We start from the raw sequence: 21,992 nt of genomic DNA, 5'->3' as shown, positions 1-21,992 counted from the left end.
CGATATCACTGAAGATTGTTTGAATATGAAAAAAAAACACGGAATAAGTCCAGTACCAAGGAGACATTAAAAAAAGTCAAATACAAACAGAATATCCTTACTTTGGCCGTAAGCATCACTGACGAGTTCTAGAAGGACCAAAGAGCTGAAGTATGCGTTTTTATTCATTGTTTGGCTCTGTTGTACCTAACTCTAAATTTGTATTGAAAGGTGCTATTCACTTGTGTCTTTTGCACAATCTTTAGCTCTATTGTATCAAATCAAAATCTGTCCTGAAAGGTGCTCTTTGCTTGCGTTTCTTTAGTACAGTCTTCCATTGTTCGTTTAAAGAATCCGCCTTATGGCAGACATTGACGGTACAGTTGTGTGAAGAAATGGCGCACAGAGGCGTGGAAAGGAATTAATCTACAACACCTTCCATTACATGTATCTCTTTACATTAGAGACATTTCACAAACACTCAGTCTGGCAAAAAAAATTTCAACAAAAATGAAAAGTGCCTTTGAAAGCTTTAACAATTTATATCACAAAGGAAATCCATAAATGTTTGATTAGTATACAAAGAGACAAGGCCGATTCATAACATTCGTCATCAGATATTGAGGAATAAACAGATAATTCGTACTCTCTAAGGAACGAAAACATCATCTTCATCAAAATTGTATTGTGATTAAGTTCAAAACGTCAATAGAAACGTCTCTTATGTTCGGAGCCATTCCTGTCATAAATAAATGAATTATTGATATAAACCAACATGGAAGATTATTTAAAGAGATTTAAAATCTAAAATTATAAAAATCGTACCACGCATTACATAATACAAGGAATCAAGACTATGCCCTTCTCATAAACTAGAAAAGGCTAAGATGTTCACACAGCCATATGGATAACGAAGTTGTGTGGCTTTGTAGGGTCCAGTTGATGTTGTTGAGCAAGTGCAGTGATGACACAGAAATCCAACTTTGGTCTTCATGTTTAATTTAGAATGTGTCTACATTTATCTATTAATTGCATCCATGTATTTACAAAATACATTATAACATAGTTCAGTCAAAAGCATAAGTGAGTGGGCGTCCCGTCATTGGAGACTGGCCTGTCTGACCTCCCCTCTTCTCATCTAGACCAAAAGAGATCTATTTATACCAAATGTTTGACGCATGGATATAACATGACATGTAATAATCAGGTTGTTAGACGACATAAGCATTGCTTTTTGTGTGATCTTACATGATCAATGTATATGTACTATGACAGTACAGCCAGACATATCCGGGCATATAACAATTACCTGAATGACTGGGTGAATGCAATATTTAAAATTTCTTAAAAAAAAAATTGTAAATGAAAAAAACAACTAATAAATGATATACACTAGAGGGCAATGTCTTTAATACCGAAAGTTGAAGTTTATTTCATTGAAAAGTGTTTTGTTGAACTTGGATGTCAATATAGCTACTGGTTGGGATAATATTAGCGTAAATGTTTTTTTTTTAATATTGTGCTTAATATATTGCTCTACCTATTTGTAATGAATGTTTGAATAGACACAAATTGTTTTCCCGAAATTTGGAAATGCGCTTAAGTAAGCCCTTCTTTTTAATTAAAACACTGGAAATACTGTAAACGAACATTGTTGTAAAGTACAGTTACATGCTTGATTAGAAATTTGATAATGTGTAGTAAATACATACAATGAAGCTCATGCTATTTTATATAATGCTAAATATAAAGGAGGGATGTGAAAGTAAGCTTTAAAGCTATCTTATCCTCCTTTATCTGGATTGCAACTTCCTAAACTAACATGTTCCTTCTTCAGACTACATTCATCTACAACTAATGATCATTTAATTCTGTGGAGCTTTGCTTGATACAGTAAGGACATAAAATATTTAGTTAAAATGTTGCCGTGACCTTTGACCTGGTGACCCAGTTAACTGCTCTTGGATTTTTGCATGTACATGTAGTTTATGTTCATTTCCCATTTGATTTCAGTCAGTTCTTCAGCCAGGACATATTTATATGTATACAGTATAAAATCAACATTGTATTACTCTCTATGTTGCATGAGTATGCTTTTGGGCGAATATCTTTGGACCTTTTGTTTATTGACAAGAAGAAATTGATGATATTAATATATTTATTTGTAGTTTAAACAACATATATTGAATATTTCTAAAATATTACACATACCGTATACAATCTGGAATCAAATCTATAACCTGACCCCTGTGACCTTGGCAGTAAGCCCGAATAATTGATCTGAGCAAACTTGGTAATCCTTCAATACAACAGTGCTTCTGGTCAAATAGTATGTCCTAAGTCTTTTTGGTGCGTACAGGATGATTCATTTTTGTAGCATTTGACTCATGGACTATCAAACAAGAGGACAATGGACCTCAACACTTATATGACTATAAAGACCTTTATAAAATATAACAGCAGTAGCAGTAGTTGAAATCTTTTGCAGTTAAGGCAAAAAAGAATACTCCTCATTTTTGTTTCTCTGCGAAATTTTCAACTTCCTCAAGATGGCGACTGTGGGGGCGGTATTAGATTTCAGACCGACTCTAGAAATAATAACACTTGGTCAGGACATTTCAGGATCATTTTAGGCATGTTATAAGCTCAAACCCACGTGTGGAACTTGAGAAGAATTTATAAGTAGATATTGCTTGGGGAAACCATAAGTGTTCAAACATGTTCTTCGATGTAAGGTCGGGTGTACGGCATGCTAGAAGTCTTAAAATGGGATGAAGCTAGAGTACCAGAGAAAATCCACATAGTCAGACAGGTGACCCCCTACTGGATCATATTCGTTCAGGTTAATCATTTTTCACATACAAAAATGTATTCAGTCTCAAGCGAACAATAGGAGCCCCATTTGTCATCGGTCACCTGGGATCTTCAGGTCTTTTGACAGTTTTAGAGCCTGTCCATCAATCCCAGCATTGGAGCAGACAGAACAGATGTATGGATACTTACAAAAAATGTTATTGAAGAGCAAGGCCATTCATTTGAAGAAACATGATATCCCTTCACTCCAACATGCTACTAGCCTAATATCATGACACTGGGTTATTTTATTATTGAGAAAAAAATCATTTAAATATTTAAACACATTTAACACCCGTGACCTTGAAAGTAGGCCAAGGTCATTACGTTGAACAAATTTGGTAGGCCCAATATCATGACCTTGGATCATTTGTTTATTTAGAAGTCATTTGAAAAATTTGACACATTTAAACCACCTGACTTTGAAAGTAGCCCTTCCTCACAGCATGTTACTGGCCCAGAATGATGACCCTAGGCCATTTGGTTAATGTGAAGAAGCTGATTGAAAAGATTTAACACATTTGACTCCTGTGCTTGAAAGTAAGTCAAAGTCATTCATTTCAACAAACTTGATAGCCCTTCATTCCAGTATGCTACAGACCCAAAGAGTCTTTAGGTTATTGAGAAGAAGTCGAAAATGTAAATTGTTTAAAACGCCAGACAAATGATGATTACAACAATCCATATTTTAGTTTGAATACTTGCTATATTTTAAATGTGATGAAGTTGTCTTAAAACATATAGATATATATATAGAAATCCAGTATATAGCTGCTTTGTTGTTTACAAGCCACAATCCTGAAATGTCAGACCATGTACACAACAGTGATTTTCGAAAAACTTAGATGATAACACTGTAAACCATCTTAGGACAATTCCAGGCAAGTTACAACTTAATCCCATAAGAGGAGTTGGAAAATAAATTTGGAATGCATATTGTTGACAACCCTAGAGGATTGCTAGACAGTTGACTGGTCTACAAATTTAGTTGTTCTGGTAGAATATGGTTTCCACCTCGTAAGTTCTGTCTGTGGTAGGAGAATCGTTTTAAGAATGCACTGTCACTAATTTGGAATGATTTACCTCCTACAGCACTCGGTCTTTTCAAACTCAATTACAACAAAACAAGAAGATGAAATGTTATTGTATAAATATTGATTCATATAAAGTAATAATTGATATGTTGTTATATTATCAGTAACTAGGAGTTGTTTTATAGGTGTTGCATGTTAGAATTGTTCATGTACTTTATAAATTACAAAGAAGAAAAGATAATATCATGACTTGATATCATCAAGAGAGAATGGTCAGATCCATAATTAAATTACATTTCGTTTCTTCTACTACAATCTGTGTATTTGTCTGATCCATGCTTTATCAATGGTAGATGTTCTATCAACTTTCAGATCCTTTATCAGTCTTTTCAGACTGATTAATATAAAACATGACAGAATGTCAGAATAATTTAGACCATCTGTATATATATTTGAAGTGTTATTGATAACATACATTTATAGCAACTACACTCATAAAATAACTTTGTGATCTACACTATTATCATAGGATACACAGGTCAATATTGAATAATCATGAGGTCAAATGAATAATCATGATGTCAAATGAATAATCATGAGGTCAAATGAATAATTATGAGGTCAAATGAATAATTATGAGGTCATATGAATAATTATGAGGTCTGATGAATAATCATGAGGTAAAAATATTGAGAAGCAAATTGTCTTGCTTCCCAGGGACACATTACAACTGTATAAACGGTTTTGAATATATATGAATTAAATATGTATAAAAATGTGTATGTATGTGAATACATTCTCAACAAAAACATCTAGATTCTAGTTAAACTTGATCCTAAATGATCTGTGATGAGCGTGTCTCCGGTGAGCATTTTTAATCAGTACTTGCTAAGATTACAGTGAATGTAGAGAAGGATAAAAAAAATTTAAACAACACACATGGATTACTGCTACACTGTCTGGGCCACACTGCCAAAAATAATGTTGTTATTAACTAGATCGTTTGCAGAAGAGAACAGCAAGTATTTTTTGCAACGGTGATTTCTCAACACCTTCATGTGATATGTTTAAGCGCCCTAATTGGATGCCTTTTTGTAAACAAGTTTTATACAATCAAGTTATTTTAATATAAAAGGTGTTTAATGATTTAGCTCCACGAAGTTTGAATTGTTGTACTTATTTGTCTTATGTTCAAAGTATGTCTACAACATCTATCTCTTCAAAAGTGACTTACTTGCCATCTCACAAAATAAACATTTTCAAAATTTCTTTTAGTTACCAAGAAGCTCTTACATGGAATATTTTACCAAACGATGTCAGAAATTCTACTTCTCGTTTAGCTTTTAAGAAACCTGCAAAGATATCTCATATGGAATGATACCTCCCTGTCCCTACAGCTATATTTTACTTGCCTGTGATATACAATTTGTAATTATATTTGTAAATAGTGTATATTATCTTCTTGAACATATGTAAAACGAGAATACTGCTCAATATGTTATCAAAATCAAATAAGGCCAATTTTCATTTGGACAAAAATAAAAGAATCATTGTTTGTACTTGTGCTCAATGATGTTTGTTATAATGATGTCAGTGGGAAATTTTCTATTTCTTTGTGAGGAATAAAGTTGGATTTGTTTGATGTTCGTCAGTATAGTTCTGTTGTTGTTTGCCTCGCTCTCATTCGTGTCCCTGACATTACTTACTTAGATAAATGACGGTTGTCGTCGATTGAGCAGAAGACGCTTACTCTTCCGGAACACTTTGTTTTATTCTCCTTGTACTTTTTCGGCGGTCTCCGCGTATATAATTGTTTATATGTTGCCCTTATTTCATCGGGGGATTGAGTATGAATAACGATGACATGTTTTCTCGGTTTTTAAGAACTTTAATTAATAGTCGATCAGAGATGGTGGTGTTGTCGTGTTTATATTACCTAAAGACGCCTGACAAATGCACTGCAATTTTATCAAGGAAAGAGACAGAGAGATGCCGTTCCCGCATAATACAAACCCATGCTATGTCGCAGCCACAGGGGAATTTGTCCACCTCCGCCCTTGTAGTGCTTAAGTATGGCGTTTGGAATTAAACATAGCAGTGACAAATCACGATAAAACGCTAAAAGTACAAATTCCTTTTTTGGGATGTGATTTATTTTATGACATAATATGTTCCAAATAAAGCTATTGGAGAGATATTACAATTACGTTATGCTCATCTATACGTTTTTTATATCAAGAGAAAAGCGAATCATATTGAATACGTTATTGTCATAAAGCACCGCCGGTATTAAAACATAGGCATCCTGGAGTCTGTTGTGCCTTTACTACCGCGGGACTGGAGTCCTGCAATGTGATCTATAAGTCTGGTATCATTACGTTACCGCTCATTAGGGGCATACAGAACCCCTCAGGCCCTCTTAGATAAACTCTGTGCTTTCTGAGAAAATATATAATTGAAGTATTTTGCTTTTATCTGTAGGGAAAATTAATTATCGTATATTGTATATCCTGGTTTACATTTCCGAGTACGTCTCCTGCAGGTCTGTAGTCTGAATCCGTGGGAATTCTACTGTGTAAACATTGTATGTATTGCGGTCATACTGTTAGGTTTGGCGACACTGATATCACAATGACATATAAGATGCGTCTTATTTACAACAAAATATGTTTCTATTTTAATCAACTATTAACTTTCACAAGACTTAGGACTAAAAATAAAGTTTATCTCCTAAATTTATCACAGCTATTTGCCGATGAAAACGTTCTGACAGAAATTAAATTACCGACCAGACAATTAACCAATGTGACTGCTAGTGTCCAATATTACCAGTGTGAGAGTGCCCAGCTGAGAATAACGGACACGGCATGGTGATGTTGACCGCTGGGGACTTCGACTGACCACCGTCCACTGCCCAGGAAAGTGTCAAGACGCTGTATCCGCAGCATTAGCAACGTCAGTTTGATAGACGGAACGGGGTGCTTGACATGGCATACGCCTTCGTAAGCAAGCTCCCAAGAGATTTCCAATTTATTATTTCATAGAATCTACCGTCTACCCTCCTGGAGCATTACATCCAAGAGAGCTCTCATGTCAGTCTACATTAGTCGTTATATGTCAGTTTGTGTACAAATTTTACCATAGATATTCCATATGTATTTAATAGAAGCAAAACGTTTCCTGTGACGAAAACATATGAAATCAAAAGAAAACCGCAAAGTGAGATGTTATCAGAGCAGAGTTCAAAATCGAATAACGTTTGACATTTTGTAAAACACCAAAAGGCCACCAGGTTTAACGGGTAATGTTAAATGTCGCATGTGTATATGTAACAGATTGGGTCACCAACTGTGTTGTCACTAAAATACGCTAACAGCTTAAATATAAATCGCTGTGTTAGTGATAGAAGCTCGTAATGTCTTTTGATACAGGAGACAAAAAAAATGAGAGAGAGAGAGATAAATTTAACAGATAGGTGACTCAACCTTGTAGGTTATAAAAGGTGAAATCCGCAATGTATAGTCCTATTACACAATAATATAGGTTTAATGACATGTTTCCTATATAAGTATTGAGTCTGCTGTTGAATCGATGCTCTTCAGTACCAAAAGTTAAGCGTTTTTCTCGTCTTCATTTGATTTGAATAAAAATTTTGATATTATGTTGTACGTTTCGGATTTAGGAGGACTTTTGAATACTGGTGTTTATTTCCCTTCTTTTACAAATCAATGTGAAACGTTGGAAATTCAATTACGTGGTTAGAAGAAGATGAGTTTTCGCTCTTGGCGTCAATATCTTCTTGACGTTTACACCAAACAAAGTCAATCTTATAACAGAAAGTTGGTGAAATGTATCACTGTGTCTCTGATCATTTGATTAAATAAATGTGTTTATTTCTATATAGGACGCTGTGTAACCTTATACGTGTTGGTGAAATTCAATTAAACACCGAATAGTGAAATTAAAGGAAAACATTTTTAAATAAGTTTGTAGAAATCATTCAAATAGAGTTTTCGTGCCATAACACCCGAATCTTAAAACTAAAGTTGTATCCATGTCTGGCATAATTATAGTAACAAGAGTTCGTGTTTCACGCGATTTCGTCTGATTTATCTGTAATAAGGATGGAATTTGATTAACGCGTGTTGTAAGGATGGCAGTGAATTAATGTGTGTTGTAAGGATAACAGTGAGTTAACGTGTGTTGTAAGGATGACAGTTAATTAACGTGTGTTGTAAGGATGACAGTTAATTAACGTGTGTTGTAAGGATGACAGTTAACGTGTGATGTAAGGATGACAGTGAATTAACGTGTGTTGTAAGGATGACGGTTAATTAACGTGTGTTGTAAGGATGACGGTTAATTAACGTGTGTTGTAAGGATGACAGTTAATTAACGTGTGTTGTAAGGATGACAGTTAATTAACGTGTGTTGTAAGGATGACAGTTAATTAACGTGTGTTGTAAGGATGACAGTTAATTAACGTGTGTTGTAAGGATGACAGTTAATTAACGTGTGTTGTAAGGATGACAGTTAATAAACGTGTGTTGTAAGGATGACGGTTAATTAACGTGTGTTGTAAGGATGACAGTTAATTAACGTGTGTTGTAAGGATGACAGTTAATTAACGTGTGTTGTAAGGATGACAGTTAATTAACGTGTGTTGTAAGGATGACAGTTAATAAACGTGTGTTGTAAGGATGACAGTTAATTAACGTGTGTTGTAAGGATGACAGTTAATTAACGTGTGTTGTAAGGATGACAGTTAATTAACGTGTGTTGTAAGGATGACAGTGAATTAACATGTGTTGTAAGGATGACAGTTAATTAACGTGTGTTGTAAGGATGACAGTTAATTAACGTGTGTTGTAAGGATGACAGTTAATTAACGTGTGATGTAAGGATGACAGTGAATTAACGTGTGTTGTAAGGATGACAGTTAATTAATGTGTGTTGTAAGGATGACAGTTAATTAACGTGTGTTGTAAGGATGACAGTTAATAAACGTGTATTGTAAGGATGACAGTTAATTAACGTGTGTTGTAAGGATGACAGTTAATTAACATGTGTTGTAAGGATAACAGTGAGTTAACGTGTGTTGTAAGGATGACAGTTAATTAACGTGTGTTGTAAGGATGACAGTTAATTAACGTGTGTTGTAAGGTGACAGTGAATTAACGTGTGTTGTAAGGATGACAGTTAATTAACGTGTGTTGTAAGGATGACAGTTAATTAACGTGTGTTGTAAGGATGACAGTTAATTAACGTGTGTTGTAAGGATGACAGTTAATTAACGTGTGTTGTAAGGATGACAGTTAATTAACGTGTGTTGTAAGGATGACGGTTAATTAACGTGTGTTGTAAGGATGACGGTTAATTAACGTGTGTTGTAAGGATGACAGTTAATTAACGTGTGTTGTAAGGATGACAGTTAATTAACGTGTGTTGTAAGGATGACAGTTAATTAACGTGTGATGTAAGGATGACAGGAATTAACGTGTGTTGTAAGGATGACAGTGAATTAACATGTGTTGCAAGGATGACAGTTAATTAACGTGTGTTGTAAGGATGACAGTGAATTAACATGTGTTGTAAGGATGACAGTTAATTAACGTGTGTTGTAAGGATGACAGTGAATTAACATGTGTTGTAAGGATGACAGTTAATTAACGTGTGTTGTAAGGATGACAGTTAATTAACGTGTGTTAAACTCTTGTGGACTTTGATATTTCAGGTTATACCCAACATCCATCGATCTCGGTGGATCACAGTTGATATATTAACACCAATGGAAGAGAAGTACTCCGTGTTTTTATAAGTACAGAAACATTCATGGACATCACAGTTGATATATCGTTGTTAGCACAACAATCTATAACAGGAGCCCAAATGACTTAGAGGTATATGGATGGATGACGTACACGGAATAACCTCACAAATGAGAAGTCTGATTTGTAATATTCTCCAATAGGAAGTCGTAATCATCTAATTGATATATAGGGTATAGACTTGATCAATTTCACAATCAAGTGACGTCGTTCTAACAAAAAGAAAAAATGTGCGAGAGGAAACTACGCCATTTTGGAAAATTGTGTCATTAACAGTAGAAAATTTCATTTAAATTCACCATGACATCTGATGTAGCTGATGTCACTGTATAGTTAACGTACTATACATCTGATGTCACTGTACAGTTAACGTACTATACATCTGATGTAGCTGATGTCACTGTACAGTTAACGTACTATACATCTGATGTCACTGTACAGTTAACGTACTATACATCTGATGTCACTGTACAGTTAACGTACTATACATCTGATGTCACTGTACAGTTAACGTACTATACATCTGATGTCACTGTACAGTGAACGTAACATACATCTTATGTCACTGTACAGTTAACGTAATATACATCTGATGTACCTGAAGTCACTGTATAGTTAACGTACTATACATCTGATGTATGATGTAGTACTATACATCTGATGTCACTGTACAGTTAACGTACTATACATCTGATGTAACTGATGTCACTGTATAGTTAACGTACTATACATCTGATGTCACTGTACAGTTAACGTACTATACATCTGATGTCACTGTACAGTTAACGTACTATACATCTGATGTAGCTGATGTCACTGTACAGTTAACGTACCATACATCTGATGTAGCTGATGTCACGGTACAGTTAACGTACTATACATCTGATGTAGCTGATGTCACTGTACAGTTAACGTACTATACATCTGATGTAGCTGATGTCACTGTACAGTTAACGTACTATACATCTGATGTAGCTGATGTCACTGTACAGTTAACGTACTATACATCTGATGTAGCTGATGTCACTGTACAGTTAACGTACTATACATCTGATGTAGCTGATGTCACTGTACAGTTAACGTACATCTGATGTATACATTAACGTACTATGATGTAGCTGATGTCACTGTACAGTTAACGTACTATACATCTGATGTAGCTGATGTCACTGTACAGTTAACGTACTATACATCTGATGTAGCTGATGTCACTGTACAGTTAACGTACTATACATCTGATGTAGCTGATGTCACTGTACAGTTAACGTACTATACATCTGATGTAGCTGATGTCACTGTACAGTTAACGTACTATACATCTGATGTAGCTGATGTCACTGTACAGTTAACGTACTATACATCTGATGTAGCTGATGTCACTGTACAGTTAACGTACTATACATCTGATGTAGCTAATGTCACTGTACAGTTTACGTACTATACATCTGATGTAGCTGATGTCGCTGTCAAGAACTTAGTTCATGAAGATAAGATGGGGAATTTCTGTTCCTTACCGTTGGCGTATGACAGAATAATTATTTCCATAAGATGTAAATCTTGTAGTACATATGTTATGTCCTCCATCGACAAGTCAATTATCTTTCTGCAAGCTCGTCAAAAAATACCTGATAAAAAAAGTACATTGTAGCATAAAAGATTCCATTCAAATGACGATATGTGCCGTTTGAACGTCAAAACAATATTGTGAATCATATCTGATGTTTGTAGAGCTCACAAAAAAACTTTATTTGCACTTATCTTGATATAAAAAAACTCGGTTAACGCTTAAACGATACAACAGCTGTTTACACCTACATAATTTGATAAATAATGACAAGCTTGAGAATATAACTGAATTACTGACATGTCAACCAAATCTCATTTTAAACTCAAGTTTAATGAAACTATGGAGACACGAACAAGAGAACGATTTTAATGCATACTCATGAAAAATTACAAGGAGAATAAAACAATGTGTTCCTGAAGAGTAAGCGTCTTCTACTTCATCAATGACACCAGCCATGTAAAACTTGGTCAATACAAGTAAGTAATATCATGTTTTCAAATGAAAACAATATATATACAACGACGGAACTACCGCTGTGTTTTAACCATTGTGCCTCCTAAAACATGGTGTTTTAACTACAACCCTTAAACATGTTTTTTTAACCCTTACAGCTTCTAAAACATGGTGTTTTGACAATTACCCTACGAAAACATGTTTTTTAAGTCTTATACATCCCAATTTTCTTCAAAAGAGAATTTTTTAACTTTCAGATTGTACATTAAATACCCGTGGCCATATGGTATGTTGACTATGAATGAAGTTCACCGGAGAACACAATCAGACGAGCTGTACATTGTCTAAAAGGAAACAGCATCTATCCCTGGCGATCTAAGAATCATAAAAGTCATACAGAAATATGTTGTATTAAATAAACGCACAAATATTGTTTAAAAAATTTTACTAGAAACTTAAATAATGATTTAATCTGCTCAGGAGAAACCGGATGGTTCTTAAATATTCTAATAAACGACTTAACAAATGGAAACCGCAACAAGTCCATTCATGTTCTGATTTTGTGCTTCCTATTGGCATAGGACAATACAATGGACTTTAAAAATCGTTTACAAAACATTTCTCATAAATATACTACAAGTATATGATAGTCATACGGTATATCAAATATTCATCATTATGTCACATAATAAACTCAGAGTTTCAAATTTCTCACGGAGTTGTCTTGCCATACTCCATCGGTCTGGGCCGCTATGTCACATTTTTGTTTTATCTTTATTTTTTATTTCACATACAGCGTATGGACTTGATTTATTTTTATTTAAGGATTTTTTATCTGTTAATGGCTGAAACTTCAAAAAATACAAAAATCTTACCTAGACAATAGATATCAACACGTGCTTACTGCCCACGCTCAATACATTTTACATCGATGTACTGTTCGCTTGATTATTAGACAAAAGGCTCCAGCAGCTAGATGGTAATATATGTAAAAATAGGTTAAGTCTAGCTTCCTTCACATTCCGTAGTAACATTTATTGATAAAAGTACAAAGATACATGTCAGAGATTTATAGCAAGCTCATTTGTACATAATTATTTACGAAATACGTAGAAATGCGGTCTTTGATGGTTAAAGTACATTTATGTGTAGCAGCTGTGACCAGCTGACTACATGTACACTCCAGCAGAGAAAAAACGTTATTGATGAAAATATTATCCTAATCATCCTGTGTTACGAACACGTACCACCAGAGAGAAACCGTTAGTTTTACTACAAATAACGAAAGCCGATTAACAAAAGTCTACCATGAAATTTACACGGGGGCCGTGAACACGATTCTAACATAAAGTTTACACGGGGCCGTTAACACGGTTCTACCATAAAGTTTACACGGGGCCGTGAACACGGTTCTACCATAAAGTTTACACGGGGCCGTGAACACGATTCTAACATAAAGTTTACACGGGGCCGTGAACACGATTCTAACATAAAGTTTACACGGGGCCGTGAACACGATTCTAACATAAAGTTTACACGGGGCCGTGAACACGATTCTAACATAAAGTTTACACGGGGCCGTGAACACGATTCTAACATAAAGTTTACACGGGGCCGTGAACACGATTCTAACATAAAGTTTACACGGGGCCGTTAATACGGTTCTACCATAAAGTTTACACGGGGCCGTTAACACGATTCTAACATAAAGTTTACACGGGGCCGTGAACACGATTCTACCATAAAGTTTACTCGGGGCCGTGAACACGATTCTAACATAAAGTTTACTCGGGGCCGTGAACACGATTCTAGCATAAAGTTTACACGGGGCCGTGAACACGATTCTAACATTAAGTTTACACGGGGCCGTGAACACGATTCTAACATAAAGTTTACACGGGGCCGTTAATACGGTTCTACCATAAAGTTTACACGGGGCCGTGAACACGATTCTAACATAAAGTTTACTCGGGGCCGTGAACACGATTCTACCATAAAGTTTACACGGGGCCGTGAACACGATTCTAACATAAAGTTTACACGGGGCCGTGAACACGATTCTAACATAAAGTTTACACGGGGCCGTGAACACGATTCTAACATAAAGTTTACACGGGGCCGTTAATACGGTTCTACCATAAAGTTTACACGGGGCCGTGAACACGATTCTAACATAAAGTTTACTCGGGGCCGTGAACACGATTCTACCATAAAGTTTACACGGGGCCGTGAACACGATTCTAACATAAAGTTTACACGGGGAACGTGAACACGATTCTAACATAAAGTTTACACGGGGCCGTGAACACGGTTCTACCATGAAGTTTACACGGGGCCGTGAACACGATGCTACCATAAAGATTACACGGGGCCGTGAACACGGTTATGGCATAAAGTTTACACGGGGCCATGAACACGGTTCTAACATAAAGTTTACACGGGGCCGTGAACACGGTTCTGTCATAAAGTTTACACGGGGCCGTGAACACGGTTCTGTCATAAAGTTTACACGTAAAGTTTACACGGGGCCGTTAACACGGTTCTACCATAAAGTTTACACGGGACCGTGAACACGATGCTACCATAAAGATTACACGGGGCCGTGAACACGGTTATGGCATAAAGTTTACACGGGGCCATGAACATAAATTTAACAGGAGGAATAATACAGGGCCGTGAACACGGTTCTACCAAAAGGGTTGACGATTTTTAACATAGTACTACTATATTGAACTAGTTTTAGCAATAGGTCGTTATCCAAACTCCTTTATGATATATTGAGTGAAATGACGAATTTTACGCTCATTCTAAGTTCAATATAAAATTATACATCACCGGATAGAATAAGATACGACTTATGTGGAGTCGTGTATGTGCGTTTTTTGTTATTTGTCTGCAGGTTCAGGGTCGTTGAAGAATTACAGAATTGATGAAACAAATAAAAAAAAAGTAAACAAATTCAATTTACTTTCAAACGACTCTGAAACACAATCATAACAATTAGTTAGGCTGCATGTCAGACTTCAAACTTACAGAAAGTAACTCCATTGCGTTCATCACACCTTCGCACGCAATGACCCACGCACGATGACATAGGCGGGACACACGCACTCACTTTAATGTACATTTCGTTTAAATGGAATTTTTAAAGTCATTTTAAATGGCATGCTATCCAAAGGAGAAAGAAACCAAATAAAAACTAAAAGGCATGTTTGTCTGTGAATGCTGCTTTTAACGATGACTCCAAAACTCTCCCCCCTAAACATTTCGACCAATGCTGCATTACCAAACGTATTCAACGGAATTTGTAGATAAATTTCCTTTAGGGGAAATGTAGTTTTTAATGGGCTTCCATCGACAGGGAAAATCGGCTCTATAGCCGATATCACTAAACATCTTCCTTCTCCTCATGGTCTAACACACAGAATTCGAGATACAAAACATTTTCAAATGAAAAACATATATACGCAATTAAGTGGTGTGTGTCAGTATATGCGTTTGCTGTGCTTTCTAAGATTTCGCCATCACTGACACGGCATAAACAGGAAAGTGTTCACGTGAAGGAATAACAACAGACATCTCAAGGATTTTGCGCCGTTAAAACGCCATAATTGAAATATAGAGTGAAAATACTTGGTTGATGAAGGGAGACTGCATGTCACTTCGAATGTTAAATGGTGATAAAAGCGCATGAGCCTAATACTGGTGTTTAAAGTAACGGAAGTTATATCGAAATCTCAAACCCAAAAGATGTAAAACTAGTGCCGTCTTCATTTTAGAGATTTTTAGATTTATGACCTTGACCTTGAAGATCGATATGTGGTAGCTTTCATACCAAGGCTTTCACCTCAAAGTTTAACAGAACTTTCAGATAAGATATTAGATATGATGTAACTTTGACAATGCGGATGGTTAATTACACATCTTCATGGTTGTTTGATAGAAAAGAAAAATTTCCATCTCACTACATTTGTAATAAGTATTTTGTGAAGTCGTTGAGAAGACGGATTACTCCGCTGTTAGGCGGTAAAGTACAGAAAACGTTTGCTCCACCGATATATTAAATGTTTCACAACAAGCGTCTAGACGATTAAGAATACCGAAATCGGAATTTCCTTGCACTTCTTGGAAGTTAAACAAACATCCTCGAAACAGTGTAAAAGACATATTAATTCAGTCAATTTACTTTTCAATACTAAACCAAAAATAACCAAACGATGATTCAAACTGCAGAATACAGCTGTTTCATCACAGACTCGTATAGGATAGACCGGTTATCTAAATCGTACAATGGCGGATCCTTTCTGACAAACGGGTTTACTTAGGGAGACAATTTAGAAACATCTAGAAAACACAAAGACTTATCCCTTCTGACAAAGGGGTTAAAAAAGGGAGACAACTTAGAAAACATCTAGATAACACAACGATCTATTCCTTCTGACAAAGGGGTTAGAAAGGGAGACAACTTAGAAACATCTAGGTAACACAAAGGCTGATCCCTTCTGACAAAGGGGTTAACAAAGGGAGACAACTTAGAAAACATCTAGATAACACAACGGCTGATTCCTTCTGACAAAGGGGTTAACGAAGGGAGATAACTTCGAAAACATTTAAATGACATGACGGTCAATCTCTTTGACAAAGGGGTTAACGAAGGGAGACAACTTACAAACAACTAGATAACACAACGGCTGATTCCTTCTGACAAAGGGGTTAACGAAGGGAGATAACTTCGACAACATTTACATGACATGACGGTCAATCTCTTTGACAAAGGGGCTAACTCAGGAAGACAACTTAAAAACACCTTCTCTGTGTGGAGTTTGTCGATCTCGTGTTGTTAACCTTTCGTTCGAACTGTAAACTTTATGTTTTTATAAAAGAACAGCAATAAAAATAATGTTGAGTGCATGTGTACTTGAGGGGCTTTACATTTACACTAAAACCATGTCATAACGAGATTGTGTCACTTTATGTAAGACACGTGTGATTCACAGGTGTATGTTACGTGGTGTATACCTTACACGTACTAAAAAGTTGCTAAAATTCCTCAATATTTCTCAAATTAATGCAAACTTTGTGATATCAGGTCTGGTCTCAGAACAACTAAGGTATCATAAATATGTATGATTGCGGTTACAAATGTACAGACTGCATTAAAGAACTGCACACCATCTAATAGTTGTCTCACATTAACCACTCTACTGACAGTTTATGTGCATTTTGCAATATTGTTTAGCCTTCGTATTGAATTGTTTTTCATTATCAGAAGTAGACAATCAGAATATTTAATTACCTAACGCGGTCATGATGGATTTGTTATGTGTTCTCCAGATTTGGAAGTTTACCTTGAAAAGCATTGTCATTTTAATATTTATTCTCCCCGACAAAGGGAAACATGATTTTACATAGGGTGACATGATCTTACACAGGGTGACATGATCTTACACAGGGTGACATGATGTTACATAGGGTGACATGATCTTACATAGGGTGACACGGTCTTACAAAGGGTGACATGATCTTACATAGGGTGACATGATCGTATAAAGGGTGACATGATCTTACATAGGGTGACACGGTCTTACAAAGGGTGACATGATTTTACACAGGGTGACATGATCTTACACAGGGTGACTTGATCTTACATAGGGTGACATGATCTTACATAGGGTGACTTGATCTTACACAGGGTGACATGATCTTACGCATGGTGACATGATCTTACATAGGGTGACATAATCTTACACAGGGTGACATGGTCTTACATAGGGTGACATAATCTTACATAGGGTGACATAATCTTACACAGGGTGACATGATCTTACGCATGGTGACATGATCTTACATAGGGTGACATGATCTTACATAGGGTGACATAATCTTACACAGGGTGACATAATCTTACATAGGGTGACATGGTCTTACATAGGGTGACATGATCTTACATAGGGTGACATGATCTTACACAGGGTGACATGATCTTACATAGGGTGACATAATCTTACACAGGGTGACATGATCTTACATAGGGTGACATAATCTTACACAGGGTGACATGATCTTACGCATGGTGACATGATCTTACATAGGGGGACATAATCTTACATAGGGTGACATGATCTTACGCATGGTGACATGATTTTACACAGGGTGACATGATCTTACACAGGGTGACATGATCTTACACAGGGTGACATGATCTTACATAGGGGGACATAATCTTACATAGGGTGACATGATCTTACGCATGGTGACATGATTTTACACAGGGTGACATGATCTTACACAGGGTGACATGATCTTACACAGGGTGACATGATCTTACATAGGGGGACATAATCTTACATAGGGTGACATGATCTTACGCATGGTGACATGATTTTACACAGGGTGACATGATCTTACATAGGGTGACATTATCTTACATAGGGTGACATGATCTTACACAGGGTGACATGATCTTACATAGGGTGACATGGTCCGACATAGGGTGACATGGTCCGACATAGGGTGACATTATCTTACATAGGGTGACATAATCTTACATAGGGTGACATGATCTTACATGGGTGACATAATCTTACACAGGGTGACATAATCTTACTGGATTCCTTGTTGAGATTATCAAGACATCTTTAGGGAATTTATTACGCATAAAGCTTTATCTTAATGATATAAACTAAAATTCGCATCAACTGTTACACATTTTGCTGTCACAAGTTTTCTAAGGAAAAAACCCGGTCTTTTTTTAGATCATCACTTTATCTTCTCCTTCTTACCTATGTTGAATGTATACCAGAACATTAATCAGTCTGGAAGTTCTATCTCTGTAGGATATTAACGCAGCTTGTCTGTCTATACAATAAAGCTTGCTTTAGAGTTCGATCTGCAGTTGGAACATAAACTCTGTTATAATTACGGTGGATAGTTGAAATGAGATGAAGATCAATGCGACAGCCATATCCTTGACGAGAATGTTGTGAAAGCTGCCTTCTCCAGTACGCATGGAACGAAGATAAATGAACGTGATATATTTTATTATTCTTTCTAGAGTAAGTAAAAATCGAGACAGGGGCAATAATTGTATATCTTCTGCATGTCTAATAATTACCTATCATATCACGCTTCGTAATTGAAAACAATAACGTTAGGGTAGGCTTTTCCATTTGTTTATAGGCAAAATATTATGAGAGAGATGATTTCATACGACGCCATGCTTGGAGGCTGCGTCGTCTCGATAACACAATAAACAAGTAAACGGTGTTATCGACATCCTTTTAACACATGTATAAAACACGTCTATCTTTTCATTTATCAGATGGCAGTTTCAACAACTGCCACTTTATCGCCACCTGGCGGCTGGTATATCCGAACTCTTCTGTAATTTCCGTTGATTTGTATTGATTGTACTAATTTTTCTATACATTGAAACCTGCACAAAGACCGTAGACTTCGAAACTCCAGACACAGAGGCCATGTTCGATTCAATATCAAGTTGCTTCTCTGTATGGTGTATACGAATCGAACTTATCAAGTTCTGCTCTGAAGTCTTCAGCTTTAGCGTGAAAAGTACACTTGTATGCTTGTATACTTGTCACCTTTATCAGACAAATGGCCATTGTGGAGCGTACTAACACCGACGTACGTAGCGTGAGAGATGATAAAGAATCGACCAACTTTTCGGCTGCACTATAATCCTATGTACATTAAGGTAGAAAAAGTGTGACGAGATGGTAAACAGATTATAGGCATAAATACTCAAGATGGTAACAATGCTCTGTAGTCAATTCGACTACGCTTCCATTAACATTTGGTCATAGATGTGCGAGATTCTGTGCCCCCGCCCCCTCGTCCCTGTTTAGTACTAGCACGCTGCGGCGTATCCAGATGGTTTTCTTTGTAATAGGATGGGGTAATGAAAAACTGCCGGTCACTCTACTTCTTGACTACAAGGAAATTTCCTCTAGCCATGGCCAGTAAGACGACTTGAACTCTCAACTTCTACACCTCAACCAGCCGCCTGTAGAAGTCTGGAATTTTCCCAGCCAATGATATTATTCCAAATTCCAAAATAGTCGACATTTATCTGATAAAGATGGCCCTTTAGTCAACGAAACATTACTCCCTACTCTTCTGCTGGTTTTGTTATAAGATCTTCTATTCTATTGAAATCATCAACCTGGCGGAAATGTTCCGAAATACTGTAGTACATGTTGTTCCGAGAGTTAAGACTACAGAGACTCCGAGGGTACGGGAGTTTATATTGTTTCGAGCCTCAAGACTAAAGAGACTCCGAGGGCACGGTAGTATAAGTTGTTCTGAGTGTACAAACTGAAGAGACTCCGAGGGAACGGTAGTGTTTTGTTCCGGGCTTTAAGACATAAGAGACTCCGAAGGTGAATAATAGAAAGAATCTGGAGACGTAGTCTTGTAGGTCAAATTGAAAAAAAAATAACTAGAATGACTTCGATATTTCTTTTGTGTATGTTGCAGAGCTCTATGCATGGATATGGTAAGACAATGAAAACACTCTGCCATTCTTGGATTCGAACTAACGACCCTTCGGTCTCAAGCCGAACACTCTACGGCTTGACTAAAGGGAATTCCCACCAGCCAAGGCTTCTACAATAGAACGTGGTCTTACGTCTAACCAGAAATAACTTTAACGGGACGAAATAAAAACAACAGGCCTTTCGTCAGACTTGGCCGTGTCTACGTGCTGATTTCATTGATGAAAACAAAAACTACTACACTGACATGTACATAAAATAGCAACTTAATCACAGCAACGATCAACATTGAGGCATCAAAAAATAAGATAAGGATAATATGACAAGGCGTTCCGCAAGGGTAAGGCGTCTTTTCCTTTATTGGCGACAATTCTTTATAAAAATAGGTTAATAACAAGATAACCACTAGAGAACCAGGTTATTGACAAGATAACCAATAGAGAACCAGGTTAATGACAAGATAACCAATAGAGAACCAGGTTATTGACAAGATAACCAATAGAGAACCAGGTTAATGACAAGATAACCAATAGAGAACCAGTACAAGATAACCACTAGAGAACCAGGTTAATGACAAGATAACCAATAGAGAACCAGGTTAATGACAAGATAACCAATAGAGAACCAGGTTAATGACAAGATAACCAATAGAGAACCAGGTTAATGACAAGATAACCAATAAAGAACCAGGTTAATGACAAGATAACCAATAGAGAACCAGGTTATTGACAAGATAACCAATAGAGAACCAGGTTAATGACAAAATAACCAATAGAGAACCAGGTTATTGACAAGATAACCACTAGAGAACCAGGTTTATGACAAGATAACCACTAGAGAACCAGGTTTATGACAAGATAACCACTAGAGAACCAGGTTTATGACAAGATAACCACTAAAGAACAAGGTTTATGACAAGATAACCACTAGACATTACGTGGTTCGTTTAACAGTCAATGTATCAGTATTTAAAAGTAAATATGGCACTGGATACTTAGTCAGCCAGAAGAGATCAGCAAGGATTGGCTTGATCAGTCGGCCAGTGATCAAAACATTCATCCAATATATTTTCAGTAAATATTGAAAATAAACAAAAGCATACAACTTACCAAGTAGGTCCGCAATAGCCAGGTTTAACAGGAAGTTGTTTGTTACGCTCCACATCCGCCTATTAGGGATGATGACAAGGAGGACGGCGATGTTTCCGACGACAGCAGTGAGGAAGACGGGGATATAAAGACAAAGTAGGACGATTGTAGAAGTGTCCCGAACGGTGAGCAGCTCACTCTGACGGAACGTCTCTAGAATGCCCACCCAGAATGTCACGTTATCTACCATATTGTTTGTGACATTGATAACGGAATCATTTTGGACCATGATGAAGTCTGGTGTTGTCTGGACCATGATTTCTCCACACACTACAGAAGTATACAGAACAATCCGGACAGAACAGGTTTAAATATCTCCGAACGGGATGAGAAAATTCCGTATGACTCAATGGATGACATCTATTTGTTACCCATTTACGGCAAACAACAAAAACTTTCTTGTAAAATCTGACATGCTGCTCCCTAAAAATTATTACAGTATCAAGAAAAATGACTGCTGAGTGCGTTCGTTTTACTTAATCAATCTCACGTTTGTAAAGATGCCTGTTTACTTTAGAGAATGCGCGCAATCAAATAAGATTTCATCAACTTATGACATATCCAGTTTGCATTCCGTCGCTTAACCCCTTAACATATCCAACCGAGGGAAAATATGG

At 36.5% G+C, this 21,992-nt stretch overlaps 1 protein-coding gene across 1 annotated transcript in view; it reads right to left on the bottom strand.

Annotated features, from left to right (window-relative positions):
* Positions 1-21,631, bottom strand: part of LOC132557071 (gastrin/cholecystokinin type B receptor-like) — a 41,556-nt gene extending 19,925 nt beyond the window's left edge. The window contains exon 1 of the mRNA XM_060221560.1: positions 21,337-21,631. Within this exon, the coding sequence (XP_060077543.1) occupies positions 21,337-21,631 (295 nt within the window). The remainder of the gene's footprint in view (positions 1-21,336) is intronic.
* Between the last annotated feature and the right edge of the window lie 361 nt (positions 21,632-21,992).

This window comes from Ylistrum balloti, unplaced genomic scaffold (assembly GCF_031769215.1).
Source record: "Ylistrum balloti isolate Yb309-2 unplaced genomic scaffold, AGI_CSIRO_Ybal_v1 Utg369652, whole genome shotgun sequence".
Classification (NCBI taxonomy): Eukaryota; Metazoa; Mollusca; class Bivalvia; order Pectinida; family Pectinidae; genus Ylistrum; species Ylistrum balloti.
This window is presented reverse-complemented; position numbering and strand designations above follow the sequence as displayed.